Source organism: Acartia tonsa, chromosome 4 (assembly GCF_053477335.1).
Source record: "Acartia tonsa isolate MP-2025a chromosome 4, ASM5347733v1, whole genome shotgun sequence".
Lineage (NCBI taxonomy): Eukaryota > Metazoa > Arthropoda > Copepoda > Calanoida > Acartiidae > Acartia > Acartia tonsa.
The window spans coordinates 51,926,643-51,953,946 of NC_137263.1; the positions used below are offsets into that span (position 1 = coordinate 51,926,643).

A 27,304-nucleotide genomic window follows, 5' to 3' on the forward strand; every position below is an offset into this window, starting at 1 on the left:
GATATCTGAAATGTATAATGTAAAACATCAAATTAAAGTGTATACATAAAATATATATTCTATTTGGTATATGAATTCGGAAAAAAATTAACCAAATTAGGGGGGGAAATTGTCATGAAAAGTTTTGGGCACAAATATAAAAAATTCTATTTTCCCTGTTTTCTCTTACTCTATTGTATGTGTACATCAAGAATTATTCTATAGAGGACGACTTTCATGTTAGAAATATAAATAATAAATAAAAACCTTAAAAGCAATTTTTAACAATTAACAAAAATTTAGAGAGAAAAACCTCAAAAGTAAAATATAATAAACATGAAATTTTTACTTAAACCAAAAAAACAATAATTAATATTTATTTAGTACAAATCACCAATTTAAATGTTTTTATTACTAATTTAACAATAGGAATATGTTCGTAGGTATATCACAATATAAAAATATTTTAATAATATTTATAATCATATAAACGAAATTTGTATTTTGAACATTAAATCATAAAAGGTTTAGAATCAAGATTAATTGAAGTACCCAAAGTTTATAAGCCAATAAATGAGAATGGTGTTATATAACTTAAGGTTCTAGAAGAGTTTACAGTCTAATGTCCCCTCCCTCCCTATATTGACAACCAAACAAATGAAATGTCTAAAATAAAACATTCTTTTGCAGTGAATCTAAAATATAAAACTAACTATAATGATATAACGATAATTCTGTGAAAATATGTAAACCATAATCAAATACAATCCTATATCTTACAATAATCTAAACACAATATATTCCCTCAATAAGCAGAAATCCATCCAGAGTGAACCAGAAAGTTGAAGATCTTTTTCTTATGGTTCTTATCCAGCCCTGCTGGGTGCAGAGGCTGTGGGATCTGTCCCCGGCGCTTGTGCAGGTGGTCTCGTATGAGGCAGGTCTTGTATGAGATGTATAGGTTTGGATGAAGACGCAGGCTGGTGCACAGACGCTTCTCTTGTTGGGATAGCATATCATAGCCTAAACAAAATAACGATACAGCGATTAAAACAATTTTAGAAATACACAACTTCTTAATTATCTTAATTTCATTTTAAAAACGACTCTATCTCTATAATATTGCCCATGTGTTTAGGAACCATTTTATAGCGTTCTTTTTCCTTTAAGATTGCTTAACCTTTCCTATACATTTATACTTCTTATTACATTTATAAGTGAATAAGGTTTTTCTGTTTTCCTTCCTCTCAATAGTATGTTTACTTTGTTTTGCTACGCCACATACGAACATTGATAACTTTGTTTTAAGGAATAATAACAAAGGGGGGGGGGGGGGGGGGGGCGAAAGTGACACTTTTTGAAACCAAAACTAATAGTCAACAAAGGAACTCAACTAAAAAAAGAGTTACAGGTCTGAGATTTTGCATGGCAGTTGCTTTATAGGGGTAAAATATGGAACTGTGAAGAAACGGCGGCGCAACCGCCGAAAACCGCCGTTTCCCGCCGAAATTTTATTTGCCTTTTCTCGGCGGTTTTCGGCGGTTGCGACGCCGTTTCTTCACAGTTCCATATTGTACCCCTATAAAGCAACTGCCATGCAAAATATTAGACCTGTAACTCTTTTTTTGGTTGAGTTCCTTTGACTTTTAGTTTTGGTTTCAAAAAGTGTCACTTTCGCCCCCCCCCCCTTTAACATCAAACGAAAAAATCAAAATATTCGACCTGGAAGACCAATAATATTGGTGATGTAATCCAGATCAATTTCTGGCGGAATCTCTCTCGGAGCCGGTGAACCATCATCGCCGCCGTCCGACAAAAGTTTCTTCATCCGATTCCGCCGGCTTCGCTGCTCCTCATAATCCTCAGCGTCGCGCAACCGCCGAATACCGTTTTTACGATATCTCGTCAACTCGCGAATTCGACCGCGTAAATCTCGTTCTCTCGAAATACTCGCGATAAAACGTGTATGTTCGTCGTAGGTCTGAAAATTTGCGGACAACCGCAGCCGCTCGAGCAGCTCGGCTTTGTTGTCTTTCCGCGGTTTCTTAATGCCCTGCCGAGTCAGATCCTCTTCGGCACAAAAGTCTTTGACCAGCCCGAAGTCGCTAGCAACCTGGCGACGGCGTTTGCGCTCCCTTTGCTTGGCCTGGTATATCTCCACGTGTGTCACCTTCAGCATGTTGTCCAGATCCTCCTCAATGTCCTCATTGCGGCTGGGATCCAGAACAGCGACCAATGACTCGGCATCGTTAGCATGCTCCACCTCAAACTCGTCTCTGTAGGGCAGCCAGCCAAGATGGATGCGGTCCTCCAGAGAGATGTCCAGCTGGCCGCTGGCTGTCAGCAAAGAGGCGGGAGGTTTTTTGTCAGGTGAGGCTGGCACTGTGTGGTCTATGGCTCTCCCGCGTTCTGATTCGAGGTAGGTACGTCTGGCAATTGGACCTTAAAGCAGAAACTAATATGATATGAAAGTTTATACGGCTTTGATAATAATTTAATAAAAGTACAATATTTAAATTGAAAATTCTAAAAAAAAGAAAAATTATTTACCATTAACAAAATACTGATTCGCGGCATTGCGACACTCTGTAGGATTCTTAGTGTCAACGTAGCAGGCCACATCTGTCCAGTTACCGTAACCAAACTGTTCCAGCCCCTCCAGCAGTTGGACAAGTTCGTCCTGGTTCCAGTCCCCGCCAAGCATTTTTGACCCAGGACTTTCCTCCTCGAATCTATGAATTAGGTGGCATTATAGCAGTTTCAAATATGAGTCATGAATAATATTTTTGTCAAAAATAAAAACACTGACTGAATTTATAGATTAATATCACTTTCGATAACGGATACCTCAATAGTTTTTTCCCCTTAAGATCCCCCTAATCGCTGAACTTAATAGATACCTGAGGCTTTAGCAGAGAATATATCTACTAGGGATGGCAATCCGTCAAATTTTTGGACCGGATTCGGATTCGGTTTCTTACAAGAATCTGTCCAAAAAAAGGCGGATTCCGGATTCCAGCAATTTTTTTAAAGGCTTTTTTTAAATTAAAAAAATTAAGTGCTACGTATGTCCTAAAAATTAATGTTCTTGGTGTTCTCTATAATTCACTTCCGAGAATCGAACCAAATTTTAAAAGATATTATATATAATGGTGATAATCTTTGCCTTCAAAAAGGCGGAGTTGAAAGAAAAAACTCAAGACGCTAATTTTAGCCTACCAATTAAGAATCCGAATCAGCTATTAAAAAACGGATTCCGGATTCGGATTCCAAAATCGGCTAAAAATTGGGCGGATTCCGGATTCGGATTGCCAACCCTAGTCCTTAAAGTTTAAAGATAACGTTTTCCTATTCGCTGGCTTAACAACTTTGAGGACTTTTATTGGTTGGTTCAGTAAGTTGAGTTTCCAAACGTTTCAACTACTAAGGTAATTTTGTGTATCATCATTTGGGTGAGGATGTACATCAATTCATCGGCCATTGTCTTGAACCTTTAGTCCCATAGAAATAATTCCTTTACCTGTAACAATGATTAGCTTTGTGGTCCCCGACAATGACACCACTGGAGAAGCAGGGCAGACAAAAGTCCAGGTTTGGTGAACATTCTGTACAGATCACATGCAAGCTATATCCACTGAAACAAAAATATTGCTTTAAAAAGGAGTTTTATACTATTTTGGTCCATATACATAATATATATTTTTGTATAATGATTATCTCATTTAAAAAAATGTTGTCATACATATACTAATTGAAATTGAAAAGTTTACAATACATAAGTGATTAACAGGGCTCAGCAGCCGCGCGTCAGCTGTCTGAAAGCCTCAGAGAAATAAAATGAACAATTTCTAAAATCAGATGGTAGTCTCAATCAAGTATGGCAATCACTCTACTCAAAACAATAAAGATCCAAACGGCTTTAAATTAGAGTCTTAGTTGTTGCTGCCGAGCAGTAATTACATGACTTTTTTTCAAAATCATGTATTTTGTTTCTACTTCATATATCTAATTAATAACTTCAACTTACCAGTTATAGCACTCTGACCCACAGCCGGCACAGGTGACCCCAGCTGGCTTCCTGACGGCCGAGCTGCTTGACATTCCTGGCAGGCCTTCAGCCATACCAACAGGTACCAGCCCCACACCCACCATTCTATCTGGAAGAATTTCTGAAAGGATTCATATATTATAAAATTAATTTTCAAACATATTTTTAAATGTCATAAGATTGTATCAGGTACAATAACAAGATTAATAATAATGAAATTAAAAATAAAAATAATTTTTATCATAAGCGTGTCACTGTCAAAGGGTTGCAGGCTTCTTTTAAAACCCAACCCACAAAGCAATTGAAAGTGAAATGTTCTTAGCAGTTTATAAAAAAAAATACATTTATTCTTTTGAGTAACATGAAATTTATAAAAAAAAATATACTTAGGTATGAATTGTTATTTCCAAAACTTTAAGTACTTGATTCATTTATACATAAAATATATTTATTTCTTGTGTCTTTTCTGTGTAGCATTTTTCCTTCTGTCTGAACTACTAAAATTATCCAACTCCTCATGGGTCAAGCCATACTTGGAATTATCAATATTCTTTATAATAATCTTTCTGAATCTTTCTTTCATACTGTGGTAGGATCTGTTGCCTACCACCTTGCCGCTTTCCATCAGTTTCCACAGCGCAATGCCGCTTGTCTCAGCATATCTCTTGTTCTCTATTATAAACTTCAGGATCTAAATAAAAGTAATTTTATTTTCTATTCTTTTTGTTAAATGTTTTTCATTGATGTTAAAAAGTTGAGATTTCAACTTTAGGATCAACTGCAGTAGACGGTAAAATATTCCTGGTAACGAATGTTTCAAAAAATCTATGAATTTTAATGGCTGCTAGCTTCCAAACGGCTGAACGTACAGATCATACCCGCACACCATTTTAAGTGGCAAAAGAAGGCCTACAAATAATCTGGAATAGCCAAGATCCAATGATGCACAGGGAAAGCTTCACTGAAGAAAAAATGCGTAAATAGGTATTTTTGCGCATTTCTCTGCACTGCGAGATAATTATGCATTATTGATTTGTGGCTATTCCAGATTATTTGTAGACCTTCTTATGGCACTTAAAACAGTGTGCGGGCATGATCTGTACGTTCAGCCGTTTGGCAGCTAGCAGCCTTTAAGTTTCATAGATTTTTGTAAATATTCGTTACCAGGAATATTTTACCGTGAACTGCAGTTGATCCCAACTTTATTTTAAGAGAAAAATAATGCATCAGGAAAGGCAATCCAAGTCGCTTTTTAGAAACCGCTGATTAATCCGAGCAATAAGATCAAACTACCAAAATCCGGATTTCATTATGACTTATTGTCCTAAAAATTTCGGAGTCATTTAAAAGGGATTTTGATTGTCATTCCTATGTTTTATTTTTACCTTTTTATCCTCTTCAACGGTATAAGGAATCGTTTTCTTTTTTGATCCGCCTATACTTTGATCTACAGCCCTTGACACATCCACCTCCCCGCCTCCTCTAGTTGTATCATTTCCTTCCTCCTCCTCGCCATCCGTATCTATCCTGTATATTTCCTTGTCCGCATCTATCAGCTGTGCCACAGAGGTACCGTAGGTGTCAAGTCTGCTGCTGTGCTTTATAAGTTTGAGGAACCAGGATTTCATTGACTGCCAGGAACGGCCAGGTAGAACACGTTTACGCTCAAGATCCTCCCATAACGCTTTTCCCCTAAGCGATAATATTAAAGTCATAAAAGTATTTCTTAGAGGGGAGGAGGGGATTAATGTTAATATCTTATAGTGCAGAAACAAGGGGCAATTAAATCCAAAAACACAAATACTTTCTAACGGGTACTGTAATTATTTACAGGAACTTTTTTCTAACAGACGTTTATTTTGCTAAATCTATAAAATGGTAGTGTAAATTATGCTAATCTTGTATTTTAACTGTTTCCTTCTAGTAGCATTGTAGAAAATAATAACTTAAAATGACAAAACATTTGAAGAATGTTTCAAATTTATAGACCATCAATTCTAAAAAATATATAGTTTTTAGGTCACAGTAAAAGAAAAAAAAAAGAACACGAGTTTTATGTTTTTATTTGGTCTTTAAAATCAGCTAAAAGCACCGGAAATATGAACATAGACAAGTCCTTACATAAGAACATAAAGCAATTGCTCGCAGACGAAAAGGGTCTTACTCTTTACTATTTGGGCCAGGTAGTTGTCTGGTTTATATTTCTATACTTATACATTTATTGGTGTCTGCAGAACTTGATTTTTTTAAGATAAAAAAAAGTTTCTTACTTCCTTCTAGAGTAACCACCATGAGTATCAAAATATGCCAGCAATTTTCTCTCCTCTTCTTGGGTATAGGGCTTACGAAACATGTCTCTAAAATTAGAATACTTTTTAAATTTAAATAATTTATCTTTATACATTTATGAAATATGACTGGGTAGGTTACTTTACAAAAAAATATTTTACAAGATTTATTCATGAATGGACAAATACTTTCATGACAGTATTTTCAACCAAAAATATTGAATAACAAGTAGAGGATTAAATATACTGGGGGTAATTAGCCCTGAAAGGTTACACAAGAAATTAAACATTATTTACCCAGGGTCTTCTTTTCTTCTGATTGTAATGGTTTTCCTTTCTTCAATCTAAACAGAAGTTTTCAGTTTAAGGAAGAAACCTATAAATCCAGGGAGTAAGGGGACATTGTGTTGTTTATTACACTAGTCCCAATAGTTTAATGATAAAGTTTTGTTATTCGTTTGCTCAATAAGTTTGGGGGACTTTTGATTGAATTTTGATTGGTTAGTTCATAAACTTGAGTGTCCAAACTTTTTGTAATCTAGGTACAGAAGGGATAATTTTTGTGTATAATCATAGGAGATGTACATCAATTTTCGTAAGAGGGACAAAGGCTTATTTTATGTCAGCACTTCAAGTTCCAGAATAATTCAAAAGCGAATGATTCATCACACAAGAATATGTTTTTTTTTACTTTTTCTCAACAAGGCCTCATTTCAAAATTTTCGTTTTTCCACTAAAGGGGGACGTAACTGAAGACTTTTTGATGCAGAGGGGGGGTTTTCTCCGGAACCACTTGATGAACCGTGCAGATTTTATGGACTTAGGGGGGTTTTAAGCCCCCCAGGGCTCAAAACCCCCCTAAAAATGAACCTAACCTTCATTTTCTCAGAAACCATTAGACCAATAGAGATGAATTCTTAAACTTAAGCTTTTATGCTTATAAACTACATTGTAGACTAGAAGTCAACCTCCTGCTGCCAACCCCTAGCCCTCCGGGGCTCAAAAAACCCTAGAAATGAACCTAATCTTTATTATCTCAGAATTCATTGGATCAATAGAGAAGATTTCTTAAACTTAAGCTTTTATTCTTATAACCAAATTTTAGATTAGAAGTCACCCCCTGCCGCCAACCCCAATATATTGGTCAAATAGTTTCTGAGAAAATTAAGGTTAGGTTCAGTTTTGGGGTTAATTTGAGCCCCGGAGGGCTAAGGGTTGGCGGCAGGAGGGTAACTTCTAAACTAAAAGTCTGTTGATAAGCATAAAAACTTAAGTTTAAGGAATCATCTCTATTGATCAAATGGTTTAAGAGATAATTAAGGTTAGGTTCATTTCTAGGGTTTTTTTAGCCCCGGAGGGCTAGGGGTTGTCGGCAGGAAGGTGACTTCTAATCTAAATGTTAGTTTATAAGCATAAAAGCTTAAATATAAGAAATCATCTTTATTGTTCAAATGGTTTCTGAGAAAATGAAGGTTAGGTTCATCTTTAGGGGGTTTAGAGCCCCGGGGGGCTAGGGGGTGGGGGGTTGATATCGAAACCATAAGATGTCCATACCCATAAAAGCTTAAGTCCAAAAAATCTGCACGGTTCATCAAGTGGGTCCGGAGAAACCCCCCCCCCCCCCCGTGCATCAAAAAGTCTTCAGTTACGTCCCCCTTTAATTGTCCATACCTATAGCCATTTTAGAAACAGTTGATCTTATGTCTGGGATATTTTTCTATTATTGCCGTTTCTTGTGAACTTTGCATGTAGACCTTATTTAAACAATGACTAAAGTTGTACTCAAAACATGCCATTAATTTTTACCTTTTCTGATGTGGTTTCAGAACTTGATATAGAATTTTCACTGGTCGAGACATTGCTGCCAGTTGCTTTCGCAGTAGAAGGGCCTGCAGCTGTGGCCACAGTAGAAGGGCAGGCTGCAGATGGACCAGCGGCTGTGGTCGCAGTAGAAGGGCCAGCAGCTGCGCTTGCAGCAGACGGACCAGCAGCTGTGTTTGCAGCTGCAGAACTTCTTCTCCTTCTCCTAAAACAGATTTAATGTAAATATTTAAAAATTTATATGGACCACAACAGCCACGTAAGAATCGGATGAGAGTCTCCTTACAGGCAAGGGCATAAATAAGGGGATGGGGCATTACAAAAATTACTTGAGAATTCATGTAAACTAAGGGTCTAAGTTAATTATAAGAAAGCTTAGAAAAAATATATTAATATGTAAATCAAGAGCATACACAATACGTCTTGTAGAATACATGTTAAAGTTGTTATATAAAACTTGATAAATAAATTAATTTAAAATATGGTTCTTTAATTTTAAAAAAAACCTTCTACGTCAAGGATAAAAAAAAATTCGATGCTTGAAATTGGAGACTAATTAGAAAAATTTTAAAAAGACAAACCATAACAAAACAAGGAAAAAAACAGATTTTAAAGTTTGACCATAAAAGCGCATCATCAGCATTCAACGCAACATATCTTCGAGCTAACGGTCGAACGTGGAAGTCCCTAATTGGTTAAAACTAAAGCTAGCATGCATGTAATTCAGGGTTGTCATTTTGGGCGGGCGGTTTTGGGCCGCCTAATATAACGTCCTTTTGGGCAGTTTTGGGCATCCCCCTTTTAGGGGGAGAGAAAAAGGGGAGGGGGTTAAAAAAGAGGGGGGGGGCGGGCCTATTTTTTGGGTGATATCCTTATACTAACAGGATGTGTGTCTGTTTGTCTGTGTGTTTGTACCGAAGGATCTCGCTAACCACTGAACCGATCGGGTTCTCCTTAACAGGGTAGCTTCTCATAGGTTCTTGGAAGGTTTTTAACTATTTTGGGGGAGGGTACCACCACCCTCCTAAGAGAAATCGCCCCTAGAAAAAAATTACTCTCCCCAAAAACTAAAAATAAAAATGGGAGGAGGAACCCCCCTCCCCCCCCCCCCAATTCTTTTAAATTTTTCTTTTTAAATATAATATAATAAAATTGGATTATCCCCTCAAGTGCCCCTAGAGGCCTCTAGGGCCGTAGCCGCTAGTTAACTATATAAATAAGTAAACTTTTTTGTATCTAGAGAAGGATTTCGCTAACTGCTGAACCGATATGGTTTCCTTTCCAGTGGAGCCTTTATAGGTCCTGAGATGGTTTTAGGCTATTTATTTCTAATAATAAGTCTAGGTATGGTTTTAGGCTATTTAATATCCTATTTATATGCCTTTTACGACATTTGCCCAAAAAGGGTGCCAAAACCACTTTTGGGCGCCCAAAACCCGCCTAAAACCCTTTTGGGCAATTGGGCCGCCCAATATCAAAAAAAGTGCCCAATTCGACAACCCTGATGTAATTACATATTTTATCCCAAAAAAAAGGATTTCTTCCTCATTACTTGTTAAACTATTTAAAATAAATCTACAATGCCATAATTGAACCAGTAGTAAAGCAACATAGAAAGAATCCGATCACATTGTAGGTTAGAAAGAGTAGGAGTTATATTTACATTTCAACCATTAAAACTTTCGTTGCTCGTAAACTGAGATTGAATAAGTGACTAAATATATTTAAAATCTTCGGCTGCTAGAAATTCCCTTTAAAGTTTGACGGGTTATTGTATCTGATTGACTATCTAGATTAATAAATCTTTTCTATTTACGATGTTTCAAAGTTCGTTGTTTTGTTTATTAAAAAAATTATAATCAAAAACACGTATAGTACAAAATGAAAACAGAATCGATTAAAACTGGTGGCTAAGCTTCTTGAAAACATAAGTTAAAATTTTAATACAATAACATTATTTTAAAGACTTAAAAAACATGAAAGCTACGCGTGTCATTTTAAAGCTCCATGAAACAAAGTGAAAAAAGAAAATAAAACACATCCATGTCAGAAAAACATAAATAACTTGTATCTTTTTAAACTAAACTTTTAGAAAAGGTTTTTGAATAAATATAGCATGCAAATCTAATCGATACTATCTAATGCTCATGATTTAACAGTTATATACATATTAGGGATTAGAAAATTGTCTATTTACCGAATAAAAGATATCCATTCATACTGTTTACCTTATTGAGAATAGGCCACTAATAAATCATAAAAAATATTAAAATATTATTTGTATTTTTTCAATGGGAGAGGGCTTTAACTTATCTTTGTACACATGTGAATAAATGAGTTAATGGTTATTTATCGCATCGTAATAAAGACAGCGTAATGTGGATATTTAAATAAAAAATTATAACACTAAATTAAGAAGAGCCAATAATCCGGGCTAACAAAACTGGTATTAATGTTATGATTTTTATTTTAATATTCACAGAAACTTGTTTGTAATACGTTGCTATCCATGATTTTTCAGGATGGCTGCAATCCGGTTCAAATCCAGAAGATATTAAACGGCTTGGAAGCCATAATGGTAAAAGAAACATTTAACAATTCCTGGATTTTGAAATTAGTTTTTTTACCAGAATCATCTGCCACCAAACTAAAGAAAAATTGCATTTTACATGCTAAAGAATATTTTTCACACAAAAAACTCAGATTGTGGTGATTGAAATGAAAATAGTTACAAATAAAAATATGCAAAAAAAACCATAACCTAAGTAGTGAAAATCAAGGCTCGGCAGCCGCGCGTCAGCTGTCTGTAAGTTTAGGAGGACTCAACCTTTTACAATTTTAAAAATCAGCTGGTAGTCTAAACCTGACCCAAATAAGACAATCCCTATTTTCAAAAAAGTTTCAAAGCATTCAAATCATGGGTTTAAATTTGAGGCTTAATCGTGGCTGATGCGCGGCTGCCGAGCCCTTGTGAAAATTCCAACGAACTAAATCAACAATACTCACTGTATCTTCCCGGTGACCGTGTTAATACCGGAACAGCAGGCGACTGGCGGCGACCTTGTCACCATTGCAAAGTGTGCCTCCTCACTAGATATAAACCGTTGACGGCGTTGGCCCGACACTGGCGTTTTTGCACCTGCCATTGTATCGCCTGTGCGTCGGCGGTGTCTTGAGTCTGGCGATGTTTCATTGCGACGCTGTATTGCTGAAAAAGTGCTACCGCCGGATTTAGCCCGCTGTCGCCCAAAATCTGAGTCATTTTCACTTGCAGCTTGATTTATTAGGGATGTTTTACCTTTATTATTAAAGTCAGTTTTACTATTAAGGTTTGTATTGTCTATACAGTTGACCAAATCAACCGTTAATCTTTTATTTGGTTGTATAGGGCCAGTTACATTACTTAATGCATCTTTTCTTGAAGCGTGTTGAGAATTATCATCTTTGTCATCGGTTATTTCAATAACTGAATCTATATGTTCATCATGTGTATTTTCAGCGTTGTTTTCATCTTCAGCAACATTCATAACAGCATCGGTATTTATCATGGCAGCAACATCATCAGTAGAAGTTTCAGTTTCAACTTCCAAAGATTTTCGGAGTTTTTCCTGTCTTTCCGCGCGTTTTCTCTTCTTTTTATCGCTCAGACTTAACCTTGTGTGAAATTTATGTAAATCTTGATGGATCAAATATTTCTTAATACAGTTTTGCCTTAGGTCCTTCAACATCATATAAATAAAGCTTAGAAATCCTTTCAATTGTCAGTCTAATATATGAACTATTTGATGGCCTTTTAAAAAAAATTGTCTGAATACAATTACATGTCCTTTACACAAAGGGCTTTTATATTATGAATATCATTATAAAATCTAAATTAAAGGTTTTTTGGTCTTGGTATTGTATAAGAATTATGAACATTGTAAATTTATAACACCTTTGTTATCCGAGTAGTTTTTTTAAAAATAACTCCAGAAATAGGTATTACCTACAATTTTATCACAATTTTAATTTTCAAATTTCTCTTGCTAATGGAATGAATTTTATGCTTTCAAATTGAAGTTACATATCAAATTCCGTTACAAATTCATTAATCAGCAAAATACAGTTACTCAATGTTCAAGTTTTTTATCTTGTAAAAAGTGATAAGTCTTTTTATGCATGATATTTCAAAATGTTTGAATTGTAGTTACATACCAGATGTTTAAAATACCCTTTATTCTTAACCAATTGTGACCCTCTACAGGGGGTATTTTCTGCATAAGACTCATTTTTTCCCCTGCTGCAAAAATTATTTTTTTCCAGCAAGGAAGGGGAAAAAATGGAAACATATTTTTAGAAATCTTTATTTTATTTATATCATCCCCACTCCCACATATTCTTTTAGTTTTTATTCTCACCAAGGAGGGGAGAAAACTGGAGAAAAAATCATAATTATTTCGGTTCTCCTAATTTTTAAATACCCCCCCCCCCCCCCCAACATATCTTTTATCCCCCCCCCCCCTTTAGCATTAAAATAGTTTAGAAATATTAATTATCTTGACATCATTGAAAAAAATATACCTGGATTTTGGCCTGGGCCTCTGAACTTCCTGCGAAGAATTCTCTTGGCTGCTGGTTGAATCCTTCCTGTGCCTGCCAGGTCGGACTATTTCAATATCAGAACTTCCCACGTCGTGGGGCACCTTAATTACCAATAGATCCCGCCGTTTCTTCCCGGATCTTGATTTTCCTGCAGGTTTTGTAAGTGGCCGCTTCTGAAAAGTTGTCTTGTTCCGAATTCTAGTCTCTTCTTCACTGTCATCCACTCGTTCTTCTAGATAATAACAAGGATGACAACATCCATAAAAGCGAAGCACTGAAACGGTAGGACAAACGGACATTAACACTTGAATAGTGTCAGAACTGAATAATCATAATATAAATTCATAAGGGTCAAAGCAAAATTGTAAGTAAAGGGGGGAGGCGGATGTGCCACTTTTTGAAACCAAAACTAAAAGTCAACAAAGGAACTCAACTAAAAAAAGAGTTACAGGTCTGAGATTTTGCATGGCAGTTGCTTTATAGGGGTACAATATGGAACTGTGAAGAAACGGCGGCGCAACCGCCGAAAACCGCCGTTTCCCGCCGAAATTTTTTTTGCAATTTCTCGGCGGTTTTCGGCGGTTGCGCCGCCGTTTCTTCACTGTTCCATATCGTAACCCTATAAAGCAACTGCCATGCAAAATCTCAGACCTGTAACTCTTTTTTTTAGTTGAGTTCCTTTGACTTTTAGTTTTGGTTTCAAATAGTGGCACATCCGCCTCCCCCCTTTGTTAAAAACTGCTTGATACAGGATAATGTTTATGGACATACTTACATTTTAAGGACTTAATCATAGAGTTGCTTCGCTTATTACATTATACTTTGTTATCCCAATATACCAAAAATCAGATCAATCAGATGATTAGTTCACATAAAAATTTGTTGTTAAAAAAGTAAAAAATCAACATGTTTAAAATGGACGTACGGACATTTTGGTAATGATTATAGAGTTGCTACGCTTTCTAAATCGTACCTAACTACTAAAGGAATCACCATGCAAAATTTGAAATCGATAGGACAATTCTAACATGCCTAAATTAATGAAAAAAGCTATCCGTTACGGACGGACGTACGGACGGACCGACCCAAATTATAGAAAAGCTTCGCTTTTAAAAAATAGGAGTTATACCTAGTAGGATTTTCATAAAATAATTTATATAAGAAAAAGCACAATTTCAGCAAAATTAGATAATACCAATAATTGAAAATGTGATTAAATACCCCACCTACAGAAGCAATGGAGAGAAAAAAATTTTGATTATAGGTTTTTAATTTTTAGCCTATTCAATTTGGGTAAATTAAATTTATGATCCACTAAAGATACTAGGGGGGTTAAAATCATTTTAGTCAAAAGTTCGCCTAAAGCGCCCTTATTCTTCTACTTACACATATTTTAATTGAATTATTCTTACCTCCAGCGATGGCAATCTCCTCTTCTTGTTCAAGCTGTTGACCACTGAAAACTCCTTGCAGTTCCTCGCCATCAGTATCCTTCTCGGATTCAACTTCTTGATCATCAATGGGATCATCAATAGGATGATCCATAGGATCATCAACATGATCCTCAAATACATTATCAGTAACAATATTATGAAGATCATTTCCAGCCTGCAAATGATCAAAAGCACCTTCAACATGGTCGACCGGAATCTGATAGTCTTGTTCACCATTGACAGTATTGATATCGGGTATAATTTCTCCAGGTACATCGGGTGAACCACCATCTTTTGGACAGGGATCATCTAGAACATGTTTATCCTGAAGCTCAGACGAGTCAAGATCAATGTTTTTTCTTTGTTCGGTATGATCAATTTCTTCGTTTTCATTTGCAAGTTCTACCTCATTTGGAATATCAGGTGATACCCCGGGTACCTCTGGTATACAGGGATCATCAACTACTTGTAAATCTTGCAGTTCTGATGAATCCAGATCAATATTTGGCACTTTTACAACATTATTCTCATTTTCTGGTTCTTTATGGCTCTCCTGACCTTTGGTGGATTCAAAATCAGAATCACTGGCAAAAATATCCGATTCCATGGGGACCATTAGAGACCTGTCATTTGTAAGAATTCTGTAATTATCAGGTGACTCTTGAGGTGGAGAATTTTCAATAGCTTTATCATCAGAGGCTTGTAAAAGATTAATGCTCTCATTTTTGTCTTCTTCGTCATTCTTGTTTTCCTAAATAAAATAAAGTATTAATTTAAAATCAGAAACAATCTGTTAAGTAAAAGGAACCTGTTATAGCACAAAGTAGAACGATGTCTGTCTGTTTGTTTGTTTGTAGCGAAGGATCTCGCTAACCGCTAAACCGATCGGGTTCTCCTTCACAGGGTAGCTTCTCATAGGTCCCGGGAAGGTTTATAACTATTTTCTTAGGGGGTGGGACATCCCGAACCTCCCCAAAAATATTTAAATTACCCCCCCCCCTCAAAAATTTTTTCTTTTTAAAACTAAAATTAAAATAGTGGGGTCGACTACCCCCCCCAAAAAAAAAATTTAAAATATCTCCCCCCCCCAATTTTTTTTTTCATATGTATTTTAGATTTAAAAAAAAAAAAAAATTTCTCCCCCCCCCCAATTTTTTTTTTTAAATCTAAAATACCTATGAAAAATTGGTTCGATTAAACCTCTAGGGGCAAAGCCCCTAGAGGCTAGGGGCGAAGCCGCTAGTCTTATAAATTCTATTTGGTCTTCATCTTAATGTTCAGCAGTACGCTTAATTAATCATAAAAAAAGTTATTATACGCCAACGAAAAATTAAAGTCAATTAAAGTTTAATCAACACCTTTTTCGTACAAAAGTTGTAGTGAAACATTACAACTATAGAACAATGGAAAAAAGGAAATAGAATATTTTTGGATATATTGATAGGGGAAAAGTTGTCGTCAATTTAGCTTGCTAATAGGGACCTCATTTATTGGTCAGTTCAATCATCCAGTAGGAGGGGAGGGGATAAAGGGAATGGAGATTGGGATTATCGTTATTTTAGCCAGTTGCGAGCATCAATTTATCAGAACATATGAAAATCATGTGTAACATCCAAGTAAAACTATATCGATTTAAATATTCATTTTTGCAGATAGAAATTTTCACTTATTTGTTTGCTCATATTTACCTGGTCTTGACTAGGTTGTAGATACAAATGTAGCTCTTGTGATCCTCCTTCATCCTCATACGCTTCACCAACTTAAACAAATATTACTGTTTAGTTGAAGTTTCAAAAGAATGAGGAATGGGGAATGGGATTCGAGTTCTATCTACCACAAATGCAAGTTTTATCCTATTGTATAAAGTAGTTTTATTTAAGTCTGTAGCCAAATATTTCAAACTAATGAACCGATTTAGTTCTTCTTTTTAGAAAAGTTTTAAATGGATCCTGGATGGTTTTAGGTTATCTTATTGCTAGATTTAAGTCTTTTCATGGTTTTAGGCTATTTTTCTAGCCATCTTTTTTCCTTCGAAGACATAGCTCCAGGATGCTAGGAGCACTGCATCTAGTTATTAACAAAATAAATATCTATCTTATGATATTTTTAAAATATTAAGGTTCATCATAAGTCATATAATCTTCTTCTTTGTAAAATTGTTATTTTTTAATTTTGGATAAGCTACAAAAAGAAAAAAGGACAAACCTTGTTGAAGCGCATTTTGACCTTCTTTACGAGATGTCTTGGCGAGTAAATTTTTATTGGCAAATCTGGTGGTACTGCTGCGTGTGCGCAAATCAGCATCATTCTTGTTCGTAACTTCTTCAAATGAGTTTTCATCCACTGAGGGTAGAGGAGCTTTTTTAGTTTGAGGAGTTTCGCTGTCTTCTATGATGTTTTGTGTACTGGTAATTCCTCCGAGGCTTGTGGTTGTTAGTTCGAGACCTGGTTCTTCCAAGTCATTTGAAGTTTGGCTCACATCAGATGCTGCCCTAAAAAAAATAAAAATGTTTCCTTCTTCGTGTTATAGGCTTTAACAGTTTTCGTCTGTCTATTAGTCAGGGGTGTATATTCTGCACAAGATTTTTTTTTTCCCCTGCTACAAATTTTTTTTATTTTTCTTCCCCCCTAGTTTTTTCTCACCAAGTAGGGGGAAAATGGAAAAATATTTAAAGAACTCTATATTTTATTTATTTTATCCCTCCTACCACACTTTTTAAAGTTTTTTTCACCAAGGAGGAGGGGGAAATGGAAAAAATGTTTTCGGTTTTCTTAATTTTTACATTTTTTTCCCCTCCAACCACTTATTTTTTATTTCTCCCTCCCCCCCCCCCCCCCTGAGCAGGGGATCCCATGTAGAATATACACCCCTGCTATTAGTAGAAACTTAACACTCTACAATCACATAACATACTCTGACGTACAACATAAATAGAAAAATAAATAAGTAGATACACACCAAAAAGTTGAATTCACTTGATAGGATGTTTATTTGTCGCACATCCCCCCCCCCCCCCCTTCACTATATTTGGTTGTACCTGAGGCCAGCTGCAAACTCTTGGCTGGACGAAGCCACATCCTGCAGTTCTTTCCTGGAGGATCCAGAGGCTTTCTTCTTCTGGAGGCCACCAGATGTAAGTACAGGTGACGGGATCTGACATTGCATAAAACAGGTTAATAAGATCTTTATGTATTCAGTAAAGGGCGTGCGATAGGGGGATATATAGGGTTTTAACACCACTCAACAGAAACTTATGGGATTGCAAACGATTATTTAAAGCACAAAAATTTGATTGCATTTCTTAATACAAAATACAAAGCGTAAAAAAGTTTAAGAACTCAATACAAATAGATTGTGCTTAATTCAATGTATTTTTCATCTTTTAACTTGCAAACCATGTCATTTTTCTTAAAAGGTACTGAATGTTTTTGTTTATTAATAACAAGTTTAAGCATTAACAAAAACATAATTCATGAGGTACCTGAAAAACGCCAATATGACCAAGAACATTTTCACTGAGATGAGATCTTTCAGGACAGTACAGTTTTCGCTTCTTCCGCGGAGATCTAAAAAGTTATAAATCATAATATTAGGAATTAAGTGAGTTGTATTTTTCGGCGGTTGTTAGTTAGTACGGGTATTGTCGGTTTTGTGACATGGCCTCTTAAGGGGGGTTTCGTCGTATTTTCACAGAAGTTTTTGATAGGTCATTTTAGGTTAGGTTACGTGAATGTTAATGATTGCCCCGCTGGGTTAGACAGTTGGCCCCGCAGGATTAGAGCCCCCATAAGGGGCTAGAAATAGGTGAAAAACTATAAGTATAGCTAATGTTGTCAGTACACTTTAAATTTTCTACCCCCACATATTTTTCATATACCCCCTCCTCCCCTTAGCAGGGGATCCCAAGCAGAATATACACCCCTGAGAACAGGGCAAACACAACTTCAGGGGGTGTATATTCTGCACAAGATTCATTTTTTTCCCCTGCTGCAAATTTTTATATTTTTTCCCCTCCTAGTTTTTTCTAGCAAGGAAGGTGATAAAATAGAAAAATATTTTCAGTACTCTTTATTTTATTCATATTATGCCCCCTTCCACATACTTTTTAGTTTTTTTCACCAAAGAGGGGAGAAAAATAGAAAAAAAATGCTTTTAGTCCCCTGCACAACTTACTTCTCTGAATCTGTGGAAAATGTCCTCTTGTTGACGGTTCCAGCTTTAGCACCAGAATCAATATTAATGTCCTGGAATAGTATTCTCTGCACTCCGGCATCTCTCAACTCACTTTCGTCAGCAGCATTTCGAGCAGAGTCTTCGTTGGCTGAGTTTTTAGCAGAATTATCTTCCGTAGATTTGGTTCTTTCTTTCCCTGATTTTTGTATAAAGTTGATATTAAACTGTTTAATTTGATCTTGGCGGAAACTCAGGGCATTTTGGAAATATTAAGAAAAGTTTATATATAGTCTGCCAATAACATGCATTAGGAAGCTAAAATGGAATATATTACAAAATATCTTATTTATCAATTATATATATCGTTAATAGGAAACTAAATATGATTACTAATGCCCTTAAAATAAAAAACTGTTAATATTTACACTCAATAAATACCCATAGAAATAATCCTTTATTGTGTAATATGGATGGAGGATTTCTTGCAATGCACTTAATAGGGAAGGTAAAAATGTATCTATTGTAATTTTACGAATTTTTGAATAATTAGTTATGTGTCGCATCGTATTATAGACAACTTTCCGTAGAAATTAAAATGAAAAAACTATAAGATAAAAACTGGTATTAATTTTATGGCGTTTATTATTTTAATGTTCGTAAAAAAAAACTTTATTCATACCTTTTGTACTATTTTTATGTTTATCTGGTTTATCTTTTTTGTATTGATCTGTTCGTTGTTGCTTTGTATTCTCATCTTCTTGTGAAGATTTCTCCTTGATGACCTCCTCTTCGCTCTCACTATTTGCATCCGACATGCTAGGTTGGATTACGCGGAATGGTTCCTGATCTGTGTCATTTAATTCAGCATTGTCCGCTTGTGAGTTTAAAACTGATGAGCCAAAAATAGCTTCTTTCAACAATTGGTCGCGGTTGCCATTATTTTGCAGCTGTTGCTCACGGCTGTCAGGTTTTTCAGGCCCCTTTGGTGGATAGTGTCGGGGCGACGATTGGCTGTTGCCATGCTCCGGCCGACGTGTCCGACGGCTGGGGGAACTGCTACAGCTGTTTTCAGTTTCCGGTGCAGCTCCGCGCAAAATGTTATCACGACTTCCACGGGACGGTGGATCATTCTTTTCGCGAGATTTTTTCCTTAGGCGGGATCTATGTTGTTCTGCCGTCGGGGGTGGCGTTAGAGATCCATCAGAATCAGATGTTTCCATATTTCTTAACGGTGTGTAGATTTCTCTAAAAAATAAATAAATAACAATATAAAAACTTTTAAACTGTGGTGGATTCTTGAAAAACTTTTTGGCTCACTGCCTCACTAAAATTAGTGAGGCTCGCTAAAAAATTTTTTAGTAAAATCCTCCAAAATCACATTTAAAATCTAGAAAAAAAATAAACTTAATCTTATGTTAATACCTAACTCTTTTATGATTTTATTTGATTTTTGTAGATTTTTTATGCGATTTTAAAAGTTTTTTTTACAAAAATTTTTAGCGAGTCTAACTAATTTTAGTGAGGCATAAAGCCAAAAAGTTTTTTTAAGAATCCACCCCCTCTATATCAAAATGAAAGTTGAAAATTTGATGAAAATCGGCCAAACATGTGTTAAACACAGGACAAAAATTTTAGAGACCTCTGTTTTTGAAGTTCCCAGGTCCATACAAATGACGAGAAAGCATTGAAATAATTTGAAATGTTGGAAAACATAGTAAATAGAGACCTATTTTCTAAAACCTTACAAAAATTTACCTTTTTTCTTGAAAGCATTTAATTTGTTTTTGACTGAGCCCATAGGAATTAATTTGAGGTAGTATCTGTTTTCTAAACCTTTCTTTCATAGATTGATAAGACCTAAAATAAACACTATTAGTTAGTTATCGCATCGTATTATAAATAGCTTTCCAAGGATATAAAAATATACAATATAAGATTAAAACCAGTTTTTTAGCCCCGAGATGCAAAAGAAGAACTGGTTTTAATCTTATGATTGTACATCTTTATATTCGTAGAAAACTGGATATAATACGGTGCTATACATAATTTTTCAGCATGGCTGAGAACCGGTTCTAATCCACCGGATATTAAACGGTCTCGAAGCAATACTGGAAAACATAATTTTTTCGAAATTCTGTTTGCTAAAAAGTATCTTAATTGTCATAATTAACTTTTTTTCTGCAATCTTATTTTTTCTGTATCTTTTTGTAAGCGTCTTTTGACATTTTATATAATAGGTCAGCAGGCAAATAGAGAAATTTTAACAAAACTTTTCGGTTTTTTCTTTTCTTATTTTACAGTATAGGTAGTATGTCAATTAAACGAAATTGTTATTTATCAAATCGTATTATAGACAGCTTACCGCGGATATTGAAATGAAAAATTATAAGATTAAAAAACAGTTTTGTTAGACCCGAGGGGTCGTTGGCTAGAGCTTACAAACTGGTATACATTTCATGTTTTTTATTTTGATATTTGTGGAAAAAAATTGTCTGTAATATAATGATATACATGATTTTTGAGAATAGCTGTAAACCGGTTCTAATCCAGGGGATTGCAATCGGTTTCGAATCCATAGGTACTGGAAAAAGAAATACACACCTGTTACAAACTTTTTTGAGTTGCATCTTTTTCCAAATTAAATTTCCATCGACCTGACTGTATACTTGGTAATCTTGGATGTATTTGAGAATTGCTATATCCTCTTTCTAAAAACAAAATAAAAATATACATTTCTGGCAGGGATGGAGGGGACATTGGACTGTTTATTACACTAGTCCCCAAGGTCTGATAATGTTTTCTCATTCGTTGGCCTTACAACTTGTTGGTTCATTAAGTTAGTAAGAGTGTACAGACGCTTTAACCACGAGTTGTAACCTACAGAGGAGTTAATTTTGTATATGATCATTGGGGATGTACATCAATTGTCTTATCCCTGTGGAATTAGATTTTGTCAACACGAAATTGAAAAGTTAGAGGATAATTTTTTTCCAATTAATTTTTAACTAAAAATGATACATTGAGACTATAATAGTTATTTCTCGCATCGTATTATAAACGGCTTTACGCGGAAATATAAAATGTACAATTATGAGATTAAAACTAGTTTTTTTTAGCCCCGAGGTGCCGAAGGCACTGGCTAAAAAAACTGGTTTTAATCTTATGATTGTACATTTTTATATTCGTAGAAAGCTGGATATAATACGATGCTGGACATAGTTTTTTCGTATGGATGAGAACCGGTTCTTATCCACCGGATTCGAATGATTACGAGAAAAAAGTTTACTTACTCTAGTATAAGCTTTTTTGGTAGAAAGTTCATAAAATTCTAGGTATCTTTTGTTTCGTTCAATATTCTCACTAAAATCATCAAATTCAACCTTTTCTCCTTGTGCCTGAAATAGAAAAACATTCTTTAAATATGGCTTTGAATCCGATTAATTAGAACTGGTATCGTGTCGTATTATAGACATTTTGTACGAAAAACAAACTGAAATAAATCCCTCGTTAATTGTATAATTTCTCATTTACTATAAGTAAACTATATAGAATAAATTGCTATAGGTATATAAATATTTTTTGATAAAAAAAATAAGGGAATTTCATCCTACTATTAGGTTTTTTTTAATAAAAAATTTAGTTAGTTATAAGGGTTCATGGCAACGCTTTTATGTTAATGTTGAAAATTATTATAATACTATTGAAGACATAACTTTTCTTTACGGAATAACACCTGTATGATTCAAAAGAAAAATCCTCTAAAATTTACCTTCTTAGGAACTTGATCCCATCTAATCCTGCCAACCATAACATCAAATGGATTGTATTCAGCATATGAGGTTCTTTTGTTAATTCTACAAAAGTAAATTTTTTATGTAAATAGATTTGTTTTAGTTTAGAAGTTAACATAACTATATTTCTAAGTCAAAAAGAATTTTTATAATTTCAGTAGTTATTTTATATAGGGATGGCCATCCGTCAAATTTTTGGACCGGATCCGGATTCTTACAAGAATCCGTCCAAAAAAAGGCGGATTTCCGCGGATTCCCGCGGATTCCGGATTCTAGCAATATTTTAAAAGGCTTTTTATAAAAATTGAAAATTTAAGTGCCACATATGTCCTAAAAATTAATGTTCTTGGAGTTCTCTATAATTCACTTCCGAGAATCGAACTAGATATTTTATATAATGATGATAATCTTTGACTTCAAAAAGGCGGAGTTGAAAGAAAAAACTCAAGACGCTAATTTTAGCCTAGCAATTAAGAATCCGAATCCGCTATTAAAAAACGGATTCCGGATTCGGATTCCAAAATTGGCTAAAAATTGGGCGGATTCCGGATTCGGATTGCCAACCCTAATTTTATAGGTAGTTATTTTAATAAGCATCAGACAAAAAAAACCTTACTGCTTTATTTAAAAGGATAAAAACATTTCAATTTACAATTCAAAGCATCCGATAATATAGGGTTGCTGGGGTGTATGTATATTCTGAACGGGTTACCTATGTAAAAGGGAAAAAATATAAAAATAAAGAGTTCTGATAACATTTTTTCCCCACCATTGGAGAAAAAACTAGAAAAATATGTAGGACGGGTAAAAAATGAATAAAATAAAGAGTAGGACCTAATGGGGAAAAATCTGGAAGGGGAAATAATAAATATTGTGCAGAATATACACCCCTGACTAGTTGTTTACCTGTAGTCAATAAGATTGGGTAAAAGTTTCCCAGCTTCAACACAACATTCAACATATTTTACATCAAAAAAATCTTCATTTCTAAAATAAACAAAATTAATCTTTTAAAAGATTTTAATTTAATAATATTATATCCATGTTTTATTTTTAAATTGTTCATAAGTACCTTAGAAAAAATTTCCAAATGTAAAATTGATTTTTTCCTTTCCTCAGGGAGGAAGGGGACATTGGACTGTAAATTATACTGACCCCAAAGTTTATTAACCCGTTCTACCTTTCGTTGGCTTTAAAACTTGTTGCGTTTATTACTAAATCTTTAATTAGTTGTACAAACAATGTCAAAAGCTTTCATATTGTCTTATCCCTTAAGATCCTGAAATTCTTTACTATTAATAAAAAAAAATATCACTTACTTATTTATAATAATAGAATCAAAATTAGCAAGTCTGATTAAATGATTTGATTCATCTCTTGGAAATGTGTCAAATAAATATCCACTGTTGGCTTCTACAAGGTCTTTTATCTAAATAAATAAAATAATAAAATGCATTATCCTTATATTAAAATAACAGGATGTCTGTTTCTTAAGATCACGCTAACAGCTCAATAATATAATCCCTTTCACAGTTAAGTTTCATATAGTTTCAGGAAAGGTTTTTTTATTATTTTGGGGAAGTACACTTCCATCCTACCAAGAGAAATGGTAAAATAATTTGTGGGAATTCCGTATTATATCAGATCATAAAAATGATGATAAAACATTAAATGTAAAAACTATGTAGTATTTAATTTTAAAAGCTTTTCTATAATTAGGGTCGGTCCATCTGTACGTCTGGAACGAATAGCTTTTTGCGTTCATTTAGGCATGTTAGAATTAGCCTTTTGATTTCAAACTTTGCATGTTGATTCCTGTAGTAGTTAGGTACGATTTAGAAAGCGTAGCAACTCTATAATCGTAACCAGAATGATCATACATCAATTTTAAACATTTTGATTCTTAACTTTTTTTAACAACTAAGGGGGGAGGCGGGAACCGCCGCTCCCGCCGAAATCCACCGAATTTTTTTTCGCCTTTTCTCGCCAAATGCAAATATAAGAAACGACAGGAAAGTGGAAGGCTGCTAATGCAGGAGAAGAAAAGATGTGGTTTTAAGGCAAAAATAAATTTCGGCGGGAAACGGCGGTTCCGCCGCCGTTTCTTCACTGTTCCATATTGTACCTCTATAAAGCAACTGCCATGTCAAATCTCAGAGCTGTAACTTTTTATTTAGTTGAGTTCCTTTGACTTTTAGTTATGGTTTCAAAGGGTGTCACTTCCGCCCCCTCCCTTTTTATGTGATAAAATAATCCATATGATCTGTTTTTTAAATGCTCATTCGTATGACAACAAAGTACAATGTTATAAGCGAAGCATATCTATAATCAAGTAATAAACATTTAAGTATGTCATTAAACAATATCCTGTGTTTAAGCAGTTTTTCAACAAATTTACTTATAATCTTGCTTCGACTGTTCTACATTCATATTCTGATAATTCAGTTCTGACACTCTAAAAGTGTTAATGTTCGTTTGTCCTACCGTTTCAGAGCTTAGCTCTTATGGATGTTGTCATCCTTGTTTTTTCTTGAAACACTGATAAAAATTACCTAGTGTATAGGTATGAACTTTTAAATCCGACAATAAATACTAATTATAATGACAATTTTTAAAAAGTATAGGACGAAAAAAAAATATATACACGAAGAATTGCTACTCTATAAATGTATCAATACCCTTTTTCTTTGAACTCCATTGGGCTCCATGTGAAAAGATATAGGTCTCCAATCATCTTTTGTAAACAGAGTGCTAAAATCATCTTCATACATTTCTACATAAATATGATCTGAAATTAATAAAAATAATTTCTTTGGGTAAGGTTTAAAGCTTTTAATCGTACCTAATTATTAAAACTATCATAAAAAATACATAATAAAATATTAGAATCAGTCTAAAATTTTGATTGTAATAAAAAAATATAATCTATATTTACATTTTATCTTAGATGAGAATAAATAAGGACAATTTACAAATAATTTATATTTAATTATATATTTTATTAACAATTTTATAATTTATAAAAATGCATTATATTAAGAAACAAAAAAAAAACATTTTATAATTACAACTGAGTAAGTTTCAAGGAATTTGAAATGCGCTAAGCCATTGGTTTAACATCTTTGAGAAGTTTCTGATTATCCATTGCCCATTTCTCGAATGAATCAGCTGTCGGCGGGCTTGAAACGAACGCCACAGCTTGCAACAACGTTAGACAGTCAATTTCAGCACCGTGACTGCCAACCGGCGGAAATCCAAACAAGTGCTCATATAGCTTTGGTAGACTGAATGATTTTGGTTTCTCCAATTTGCTTGTACTCGAATCTTCACTATCGCTTCCACTCTGGACCTTGGATCCACGACGGCCACCGCGGCGGGGACCTTTGATTAACTTGAATTCAGGCACTGGCGAGTCATCACAACTATTAAATTCTTCATTTTTGATATTTTTTGCCTTTTTTGGCGGGGTAGAATTACAGTTTGCAAAAAGGACCGCTTTTGAAACGGAGGAAACAAGGATTGCATTTGTTTCAATTCTGACAGGAGTGCTGGGTGGCGTGTTGTACGTCTCATTTTCATCAGAATCATCATTTTCTTCATCAACTGTAAAATTTGCATGATTATCTTTTTTGCCATTTTCGCAGGATTCAGATTTATTTATTGCATCACCAGAGGGTTGAAGAGTATCACCAAATGCCTCCAGTAAAAATTGAGAGTCAATACAGTCATCAAAGCTATCATCAAAACAGTCAAGATTGTCATTAGTAGCTCTTTCTAAAACGCCATTTTGATTTTGTACCTCGGCAAATGCTTTGAAGGGAGTAATTCCATTAATTTGAAAAGGACAGGCACGTGGAGTATGATAGACTGTACTGTTCAAATCTGTGATATCTTTGCTTGGAGTTTTGTACTTTGAGTTATTTGGAGTCTCAGTAATGCCATTGGAGATTGTAATGTCTGTTTTAGAGGTAGAGTCAGCGATTTTATCGCTTCCGTTACTTTGTCCCGGAGTTCGTTCGGGTGTATTGATGAATGAGGACGAGTTAAAATGAGGTTTCGTTGGCGTACAAACACCAGGTTCTTCTAGTTTATCGTTAACGAGATCGCACACTTGTTCTTCCTCAGTCACACAGATCTGTTGTTTAGCTGCATTCATATTGTCGACTTTGTTATCACTACTAAAATGCCACCTAAAGAATTTGAGCGTATCACAGCATCGTAAATCATCCGGCATGTTGATCACACTCCCTGCTTTGGAAGCTAGACTTAGCTCTTTTACAAGCAGCGGGAAATCGAAGCGGTCTCCATTGTGTGCCACAAGACATACTGGGCCAGCAAGACTGGCGATAAATCCCGCCATGGCGAGACCTACACCGTCCCGAAATCTAGATTGATGCTCGAGATTATAATTACTCAGACCCGTAAACTCTTCAATAAACGGGCTGACCGGCTTGGCAGGATTTACTGCTAATGTTAGCTTGTTCATTACACGCGGATATGTAGAACTTACAGTTTTATTGCTCTTTTCCTCAACTTTTTTCTTTAGAATTTTGGTGTAGGTTGACAGCTCTTGGTGATGCACCGCAACGAGTGATAATTCTGTGATACGAGCTCCAGAAAGACCTGTTGATTCTGTATCAAAGAAAACATAGGTATTGATCTTGGAATTCTTCATTGTATAGGTAAAATAATTCTGTATGTATATCTCATTTATCAACCAAGCCTTCTACTTTAACTGACACTAAAAGTTCACTACATTATCTTATATACAGTCATGGAAAGATTTCTGATGTATGTACACTAATCTGAAATGAATATATATATATTCAAGCAAGATAAAACATGTTTCCCCCACCCCGTACAATATTTTTGTTGTTGTTTCTGGTTCACAATTTCAAAACAAGGGAGGGGGGAAGGAGGGGGGGTGGAATGGTGAAATTATTTTGGAGGGAATACTACAAAGCGAATATCAGAAAAGGGAAGGAAAAAATTTTAAATGCGCAAATAAATATAGTGAGGTTTAAAGATATTCATAACAACTTTTACAAATCACGAAACCTTGGCAAGATAAGATTAATCTTAAATAGAATAAAAATCATTTACCTACCTATAATCAATTGGAAAGGATCACGTAAGAAATATTTATGTTATTATTGCAAAGCTTTTAATTGAGAAATAGTCTGTAGAAA

General features: G+C 34.8%; 3 protein-coding genes across 5 annotated transcripts; all 3 read right to left on the reverse strand.

The window, feature by feature from the left end:
* Positions 1-6: 6 nt before the first annotated feature.
* Positions 7-4,165, reverse strand: LOC145317697 (transcriptional adapter 2-beta-like). The gene is made up of 5 exons (XM_080158916.1): positions 4,007-4,165; positions 3,500-3,613; positions 2,530-2,711; positions 1,702-2,421; positions 7-1,002 (listed from the first exon to the last, which is right to left on the reverse strand). The coding sequence occupies exons 1-5, from the start codon at positions 4,129-4,131 to the stop codon at positions 785-787; spliced, it is 1,359 nt and encodes a 452-aa protein (XP_080015042.1). The 5' UTR covers positions 4,132-4,165; the 3' UTR covers positions 7-784.
* LOC145317693 (uncharacterized) lies at positions 4,146-24,921 on the reverse strand. Of its 3 annotated transcripts, XM_080158911.1 has the most exons (21): positions 24,794-24,921; positions 23,435-23,544; positions 23,022-23,102; positions 22,094-22,178; positions 21,615-21,719; positions 20,926-21,032; positions 20,080-20,181; positions 19,004-19,569; positions 18,325-18,520; positions 17,633-17,717; positions 17,189-17,304; positions 16,356-16,642; positions 15,839-15,909; positions 14,130-14,901; positions 12,697-12,949; positions 11,143-11,790; positions 8,122-8,341; positions 6,613-6,659; positions 6,298-6,384; positions 5,413-5,719; positions 4,146-4,718 (listed from the first exon to the last, which is right to left on the reverse strand). In XM_080158911.1, exons 1-21 carry the CDS (start codon positions 24,884-24,886, stop codon positions 4,476-4,478), a joined length of 4,581 nt encoding a protein of 1,526 aa, XP_080015037.1. In that variant the 5' UTR covers positions 24,887-24,921; the 3' UTR covers positions 4,146-4,475. The 3 variants fall into 3 exon arrangements, with proteins under 3 accessions (XP_080015037.1, XP_080015038.1, XP_080015039.1); XM_080158912.1 differs by lacking the exon at positions 11,143-11,790 and having other exon boundaries at positions 24,794-24,907; XM_080158913.1 differs by lacking the exons at positions 4,146-4,718; positions 5,413-5,719; positions 6,298-6,384; positions 6,613-6,659; positions 8,122-8,341 and adding an exon at positions 10,317-10,382 and having other exon boundaries at positions 24,794-24,907.
* LOC145317696 (uncharacterized) lies at positions 24,903-27,013 on the reverse strand. The gene has a single exon (XM_080158915.1). It carries the CDS (start codon positions 26,788-26,790, stop codon positions 25,216-25,218), a length of 1,575 nt encoding a protein of 524 aa, XP_080015041.1. The 5' UTR covers positions 26,791-27,013; the 3' UTR covers positions 24,903-25,215.
* Positions 27,014-27,304: the final 291 nt, after the last annotated feature.

What these genes read in the sequence shown, in the direction of transcription:
- LOC145317697 (XM_080158916.1), bottom strand. Translation starts at nt 4,131, where the DNA reads ATGGTGGGTGTGGGGCTGGTACCTGTTGGTATGGCTGAAGGCCTGCCA. An exon ending in GGGTCAGAGTGCTATAACTG is followed by an intron (nt 3,614 to 4,006) that starts GTAAGTTGAAGT and finishes TTTTTGTTTCAG; the next exon opens with TGGATATAGCTTGCATGTGA. An exon ending in GAATCAGTATTTTGTTAATG is followed by an intron (nt 2,422 to 2,529) that starts GTAAATAATTTT and finishes TTCTGCTTTAAG; the next exon opens with GTCCAATTGCCAGACGTACC.
- LOC145317696 (XM_080158915.1), bottom strand. Translation starts at nt 26,790, where the DNA reads ATGAAGAATTCCAAGATCAATACCTATGTTTTCTTTGATACAGAATCA.
- LOC145317693 (XM_080158911.1), bottom strand. Translation starts at nt 24,886, where the DNA reads ATGTATGAAGATGATTTTAGCACTCTGTTTACAAAAGATGATTGGAGA. An exon ending in ACATAAAAATAGTACAAAAG is followed by an intron (nt 18,521 to 19,003) that starts GTATGAATAAAG and finishes TACAAAAATCAG; the next exon opens with GGAAAGAAAGAACCAAATCT. An exon ending in CTGAAACCACATCAGAAAAG is followed by an intron (nt 6,660 to 8,121) that starts GTAAAAATTAAT and finishes ACTTCTGTTTAG; the next exon opens with ATTGAAGAAAGGAAAACCAT.